Source organism: Microtus ochrogaster, linkage group LG5, assembly GCF_000317375.1.
Source record: "Microtus ochrogaster isolate Prairie Vole_2 linkage group LG5, MicOch1.0, whole genome shotgun sequence".
Classification (NCBI taxonomy): Eukaryota; Metazoa; Chordata; class Mammalia; order Rodentia; family Cricetidae; genus Microtus; species Microtus ochrogaster.
In genome coordinates this window covers 5,378,835-5,387,050 of record NC_022031.1, presented here as the reverse complement: position 1 = coordinate 5,387,050, position 8,216 = coordinate 5,378,835, and the positions used below count along the sequence as shown (strand labels likewise).

The 8,216-nt window shown below is 35.3% G+C and overlaps 1 protein-coding gene across 8 annotated transcripts in view; it reads right to left on the bottom strand.

Moving 5' to 3' along the window:
* Window positions 1-8,216, bottom strand: part of Ralyl (RALY RNA binding protein like) — a 781,615-nt gene that overhangs the window by 64,887 nt on the left and 708,512 nt on the right. For all 8 annotated transcript variants that reach the window (XM_005361821.2, XM_005361822.2, XM_026786636.1 and 5 more), the window contains one exon: window positions 4,340-4,453. In XM_005361821.2, coding sequence (XP_005361878.1) covers window positions 4,340-4,453 — 114 coding nt within the window. The remainder of the gene's footprint in view (window positions 1-4,339; window positions 4,454-8,216) is intronic.

Sequence of the window (8,216 nt, the reverse complement as noted above, 5' to 3'; positions counted from 1 at the left end):
TTCCTTCCTTCCTTCCTTCCTTCCTTCCTTCCTTCCTACTTTCTTTCTTTCTTTCCTTACTTCTTTCTTTCTTTTTTTTCTATAGGGTGGTCTGCTTGACCACTTCCTTGGGGATCCCATGTCACCATTTGGAGTGTTTCTTCTTGGGTTGCTCTGGTTCTCGAATGATGATTTGCCTAGTATCCCATGATGAGGGGAAAGAAACTTGAAACTTTAGAACAAATGTGTAATCTTTTTTCTTGGTCAGGCTTTCTCATTGTCTGTCCATCCTCATGCATACTGTTTTAGCTTTCCTATGGAAATCTTCAGTCCTCTATCAAATTATGACACAAACATTGATGGTTGTTTTTTCCTTTCACAGATTGTCACTCATTTAGTACATTTAACTTAGATTCATGTAGGAATTTTTATTTTAAACTTTGACTTGGGTTTTAGGAGATATTGAGTTAGATAAATAAATGTCTTCTGATTTGCAATCTGACTTGTGAATCTTTATTCTATGTTCATTATCTCAATGGAACTTCATTTCAAAGCCTTATCATTACTGTCAAACAGTGTACAGAGGAAGCCTAGTTAAAACCAGTGTTTAATTGGAGGCATCATCAGCTGCCAAAGGGCCAATGACAGGAGAAGTGTTCAGAATTGGATCATTGGTCACAATTGAGGATGGAGAAAGACTTACCTATAATAGTTTCCTTTGAGTTCTACAGTCTGAGTTTGACAAACTATAGATGAGCAGAGAAGAGAGGTATTATTGGCTGAGGTACAAAATAAATGGAGAAGATAAGCAGCTCCATGACTTGTTTCTATTACTTTAGGTAGAGACTTCTCTGATGATTCAACTGAAATTTGAATTCATTTTACATGATTTCATAGATTTAAGTTGTTATGTTAAGTCCATGTTTAAATGCTTTGGAAAAGCAGAGATATTAGAAATCCTAAGTATTAAATAGACTGTTATGTGCACATAGTTTTAGATGTCAGAAGGAGAATGGTAAAATTGGGTGAGGGCCAAATGCATCTTAATTCCTGTAACAAGAGTCTACTAAAGGGTTAATAGAGAAAAATGCAGATAAAATAAATGCATCAGATGAGTGAACAATATTAACTTTAAATTTTTTCCAGGTGTAGAGTGAATATCAGATTTGAAAAATTCCATTTTTCCTTAGAAGATCTATAATTTGATATTTATTTAAATATAGTCACTATTGGGCATTGACTTTTTACAGTTACATGCTGTCTGAAAATATATGGACAGGATACATTCATCTACTGTGACTTAAGTTTGTGACCTTCCTGATATTTCTGTTTAACTCTCAGTTTAACATTGTAATCACCAAAACTAGGCTGCTGCTTATGTACAAGGTATTATTTTGAGAATAAATCTAAACCAAAACAATATCCACAGCTTTGTGCATTGGTCTGTGATGGAAATTTTGCTTTTCAATATAGTTTCCTGTGGAATAATTTTGCCCATTGTGTGATGAACTATGCACCTTTCCTTTTTGTGGATTACCCTTACTGGTTATATAATATCACAGGTAAGCCAGCCATAAAAATTGTGTGTGTGTGTGTGTGTGTGTTTGTGTGTTAGGATAATTTACATTTGGCTCCTTCTAAACAATCATTTAGGAATGAGATCCAGTTATAATCTAAACTGATATAATTATGTTTTTTTTTAATTTGTATGTTCACTGCATCCTTAAAAGTTGTTTTATTTAGGGAAAAACAATATATGCATGGTAGAATCATGGTAACTATAGTTTAAGTACTTGGGTATGCACTGGAGGGCATTTCTCATTTCCATGCCTTCTACAGTTTCAAAGGTCTTAAGTTTTGCTACATACCTGGTAATGGTTAATGATACTATAATGTGTAAAGTAAGGAAAAAGAAAAATATGACCTTTACTTAGAAAGACTACAATGTAAATGAAGAAGCACATGGAGAACTATTTAAAACATTTTATGGTGTATATAGTTCATAATAACATGATTGTGTTTTGTTGTGACTTTGTCTGATAGCTTTAGAACTCCTTTGAGGTCAGCGGGGAAGCACTTCCTGTGAAGCTCAGTTAGAACCTACCACATGACTTACGCAGAGCACACTGCATCTTATTGCATTTTCCTCCCAGTCATCTGCTTTTCCCCACCACATTTACACTGAAAACAGTTTTTATTAAATGGCTAATACCATGTAAGGAATGTGATATAGAAAGAGCAATAATGAAGAATAAGAGCTTGCTTCAACTAATTAAGCATTAAAGTGACTGTCCCTGGATTTAATAAGGAGGCTCTGAGTGCTATTTAATGAATTTTAATGCATTTAACTCCTTTCTCCATAACACAGTGTTTACTCTTAAAAACTTTTTCCATATAACTCTGACTTCTTTCCACAGAGAAAAAACAGGAAATGAAGACTCTCAATAAATATAGATGCTATTCAGAAGACAATTACAAGGAGAGTGAAGTTGCAAATTAAATACCTTCATTTTCCTCATAGCATATAAAAGGAAGAGAGATGCCAACAACAAGGACAAGACTTGTCATTTTGGAAGTAATGGTCTTATGACTGGAAAAAGTTTTAAGATTAGCAAAGGCAAGATGACAGCTTTTATAAAAGGAAAATCAGAGCTTGAATTAGAGTGTTACGTTTATAAATGATCTTCCAGCAAGATCTGTGGCAGGTATTATTCATTGCAGGAAACCAGAAGGTATAATATGCTGGAATAAGGATCACATTTTTCTCTTTGAGGTGATTTATATTTAAATGAGTTCTCTATAATCCTTTAAACTGAAGTGCAAATTGGTTATCAAAGTCTTTAGCTGTAAGGGTTGTTATACATAATAATGAATTCTACAGAAGTTGCTCAAAGGAAAATATTGACTTAGGCAAAATCACAGGATTTTTCAGTTACAGCAACATTTAAGATTGTGGTCATAGACACTGCATCAAAACTTTCTAAAACTCTACATTTCTTTACTGAAAAGTAAAGGCCATGTAGTGTTTCTCAGTATAAAATGTATGCTATTTACAATTTAAGGAAAAGTGGTTCCATTTAAATCTATCATGTCTCTTTCATATTAACATGCTGGGGAGATTTACTGACTCTATTTTAATGAGATGTTTTAAAATATAGGTTGAATAACTTTATTTTGAAGTGTTTAAGATTAGAAATGTTCCATAGCTCATCCAGGAGATGGGCCCCAGTTCTGGTCGGGGGCAACAGGCAGGCAGGCGCTTGCTCGCTTCAGTTTAAGAGCCATGAATGGGACCCAGAGAGGAGTCCTATGTTGCAAGCAGGAGCCTCAGCCACAGCTCTAGCTACCAACAATACTTAAGAGTAACATAGCAGCGACACTCCAGAAAAGACAGAAATGAAGCTGTGAAGGAAAGCTAAGTCATGATCTTAAGACCAAGGTAGTTCACAAACCATTATTTTGGCTACAGAAATAAATTTAAGCTTCTGAACCTTTGCTTGCATTGATAGAAGTTTGGGCTTAACAATAATTTTATAAAAATATATTGTTCATTTATTTTATTTTAAATAGGTGAGATTCCTAGTAAGTGAAGTTCTGTTTGAATCTCAGTACCACATGCGTACAAGTAGGGTTATTAACACAATCCTTGGAGCAAGGACTAGGTTTAAAAGAGACACACATCATATATACCTAATGGGTCTCCGTCTAATCCCCATGCCAGCTCTATAGTAGAGTTACCTGTGAGTTACCTCTAGCATAGTGACCTTGAAAAATGCAAGGCTCAAAATGTAGACCTGCTCTGAATTCATCCCAATTCTCATTTTATGTAGTCTTGGAACATTATACAAGAAAAAGTATAATAACTGTAAAGACTGTGGTTGGGAACCATCTACAATCCAGAAAGAGCCCACTGAGAGATAGACTTGCTGCATGCTTCTGGGTTTCTGAATTTGAGTAAGACATTCCACAATGTGAAAAGTAAGACAGAGTTTGATTTCTTCAATAATAGTCTATAGATTTTTATGTATTATACTGTGGTTAATTTAATGAAATGTGAATATGGTGTTATCTTGATAACACTATCCATTACTTGCCTTTATTTTCTTACAATTAATACTGAGACAGAAACTTTCAATTGTGATTCAACTACTATTGATTGTTCGATCAAAATCCTTTAAAACCTTAATCTTAGAAGTATTGTTCATGTTTTCCCAAGAAACCCCATTCCATCATTGCAGTTATTGGCTTAAAAGAGTTGTTTGTGGCTTTGTAACTTAGTGGTTGGCCTGCTTTCTACAGTTGATGGTGTTGGGTTAATTCCAACCTGTCTGTATGTGGTCATAGATTCATTTCCACTTACCGGCCTCTGTTTTCTGCTGCTTCTCAATCTTCTCCAGGCGCCCTAGCAAGGAGTCAATTTTAGTTTTGATCTGGGTTAATTCTTTCTTGATTGTCTGTAACTCATCTGATTTTACTGGAAGAGGAAAAGTGGAAAGAAAACAAGACATCAAATGGACCACTTGGAACACAATTTACGGCGCAGTACTTCTCAAGAGTGTCTTATAAGATTCCCAGTGAATCATCAGTTTCCTGTTACAGCTAGTTATCTTGAAATATTGCATGCTTTTGCTAATTAGAAATGAGGACACTTACTGACATTAGAATCCGATAATCTTCTAACTCAAGGTCACATAAAAAATTAAAAGAATCTGAAAACATTTTCAAAAGAATAAGGTCAGGTCTTGATTTTTTTAAATCAGGAAAGTAAGGGAATAAACCTTCAATGTAAAACCGACATGGCTTAAGGAATAGTGATACCTGTATTAATAGTACTTTGAATCCCATGTTGATAAATATTGATTTTGAGACAGGGCTTCAATAAGTAGTTCATGATAGACAAAATACGCCTGCATAGCCCCCCCCCCACTCGTGGATAGCTATTAGTGATATTTCCAAGCCAGTGGTTTGAGCATTGATGGAAACAAAAATCTAACATTTGTTCTTGAGAGAATAAGCTATTGCCTGAGTTCTTCCTAAAAGTAAAGTGACAGCATGTACATAGCAATCCTTATGCCATGGGGCAGATGCAAAGGAAGCACACTGGTAGTCCTCCCAAATATTTTTACATTAATTTAATTTATGATTCATTTATTTATACATGTTGAAATAACTTATCACTATGTTGCTCAAGCTACCCTTGAACTCACCATCTTCCTGCCTCGTGAGTGCAGGAATTACAGACATAAGATACCATTTATCACCACACCGGTATATGTATGTATAGCAATATGTTCCATTCTAGCGTTTGGATAGTCAATCTGGTTTCTAAAGAGAAAATGGGGGCTGATATGAACAACAACTTTTCATTTTGTTAAGTAGTGTTGCTACAATCCACAAATATGTGTTGGAGATTAAACTCAGTGTTGGAGTGCTTGCCTAGCAAGCAAATGACCTCAAATTTGGTCCCCAGAAATGGAGAAGAATAAGTTAAAAGCAGGTGTGGAAGACAACATATATTTTATTACCTCCTTGCCAATAAAATTGACCATTTATTTTTAAGAGGCTTAACTAAAGGACAATATCATACTTAAATAATAATTATTTTTATAAGGGGAAAGGTTCAGGAAATGCCATGTACTGGGCATGACACAGCATGTGCAATCAAGATTTCACAAACACTGTAATTGCCTTCATTGAGCCCATATGAGCCTGGGCCTGTCAACAATCAGCCAGGGACTAAGATGGACCCTACTCCTGCCTGTTGAGTTATAGGCTATTAGAAGTGGTGGACATTGTCGTCAGTTCTGTACCCACTTGTAAATTTCACACAATGAATCTATGGTTACACAAACCTGCCTGGTTAAGTGCAAAACTAACTAGCATGAATGTGGAAAGAGATGAAGCAAAGGTAGGTTAATGGGAGTGGGAGGAAATGAAGAGAGGATGGGGAATGAGAGTAATTAGAAGTCTAGCACAAAATTGTTAAAGAACAATTTTCATAATAAAAGTTAAGGATACATAATATGATAACTTCTTTGAGAAATTTAATCCACTGTCCTTATTTTTCTTATCTGAAAACCACAAGTAGTTTTGCTATGGGAGAGATGATAAAGTCAAACAGACTCATGATCCCTGAGCGTCACTAGGTAGGTTTTGTGTACCGCGGACTCAATGCAGAGCTGTCCTGGCTAATAGGGTACACATACATCATTATTTTTGCAATTTTGTTTATTTTCACTCCAGTTTAGTTATCATCCAGAAATTTGGGAAAATGTGTTGTTTGACATTCTTGTTTTCAAAACTTTTGAAAAAGTATTAAAATAAAATGAAATATATTTAAGCTTATGTATTTGTCAATTAAGATATATAAATAGTATAGAATTTATAATGCAATTTGGTCTCAAAAAATAGAGGTTTTTTTTCTCTCCAAAAGGAAAACCTTCCTTATTATTAAATCATATTTTAAAGTAATTATTTTTCTTTCTAGTACAAAGTACTTTGTTAGATAAAAACTGCAGGAAACTAAAGTCTCCTGCAATTCTGTGGTAGAATTGCCCAACTAAACGGACTTTAAACAGTGACTCATTCTGAATGTCACTTATTTCAAACATCAAAGAATCTTTGTTGAAGTGCAGCTAAATTTGAAAACCATCATCTGTCACTATAAGAAACTGATTCTGCTTTGAGGAATGAAACTTATTTCCTATCATGGAAGCATATCATGTAGTTTTACTTAAACCTATCAGATTTAATAGAAAATATTTTATCAGATAGTGGGTTTCAGTGATGTAAAATAGAACTGTGTCTAGAAACTAACAGACCTTCTTTCTCATGGAAAAAGTCAATCCTTAGCTGTAGCCAATTAATTTCAATTTATTTATCATATTAGAAAACATAAATTGATAAGTCACAACAGCTTACATTATTAAACCTGCATTAGAATGCACCTAGAAATTGGATTTACAAGATAGGAGAACCTGTAAGTATCCAGGAAGACAACGTTGGAGGTTTAAACTTACACCAATGTTTTGTAAGACCGGCGAAGGATTGTATAATATTCTATTCTAATTAACATTATTGAAGCTTATAAGGGTGTACATTCCATTAAAACAAGGAAACGTGCAAAGTCCTGTCTTCTTTTAGGGCCCCAACAAGTAATAATGAAATGACTCTCTGGCTGCCTTTCACCTCCAGACATGAAGGTATGAAGTGCTAACAGGGGTCCTAAGAGCATCCTCGGCTTACAGTGCTCTCTGCCTCTCCCAGAGTCATGGGAAACAACTCCTCATCTTAGTGCTGTATGTGGAGGCAGGGTTGTCCATGCCAAAACTGTGAGCCCCAGTCCATATGCCTACATCCAGATGGTACTGGTTTTGTGCTCTCATGGCTCCTTCCTACAAGGTAGTCCCCAAAGGAGCCACCTCTGCTCCTACTGTTGTTCTAACTCCTGTCTGACTTGCTTTCTACCCCTTTCTATCTGCTAACATTTTCTCTGCAACATATTTGTCCACTGTAAAATGTTAGTTAATTCATTGATACAGGCACTCTATTGTGACTCTGTATTTCTAGATTAAGAATTTTAGAAGTTGGCAATGTTAGTAATTGTTTTTTCCAAAAACTACATGTTAAATAAATAACACAAATGTAGGTCCAATATATCTGTCTTCACTTTTATTTACTCTTATTTGGCCTTTTTTTTCCCACTCAACCTAGCTTTCTTGTAAATAGTTCTTAAAGTAATATTTATAATTCATCAGTCTTGTGTTAAACTGAAAATTTCCAGAATCTTTCCTCTTTCTATGGCAAGAAAGATAAGAAACACATCCCTGAAGAGTGTTCTTATATAATCCCAAATGTCTTCCACATGATTTGAGTTTGAATGCTTGTGACCCAGCTTGTGGCATTATTTTGGCAGACTTCATAACCTTTAGGAGCTGAGATATGATTGGTAGAATCAATTCCTGGGCACGACCCTCATGGGTATGTTTGTCTTGTCCACCTCCTGTGTTGACCTCTTGTTTCTTGGTCATCTATGGCTTGACAAGTTGTTCTCTGCCATATGCTCACCTACCATGATGTTCTGTCCGATACATGGTACCAAATAATGCAGAATCAAGGAGAACCCTCTGAACCCCGAGTGAAAATCAATCTTCCATGCTTTAAGTTGTTTCTGCAATATGGCAACAGTACTTGAAAGTAATGAAGGTATAAACACACTGTTCAAATGGTGTCTAAGG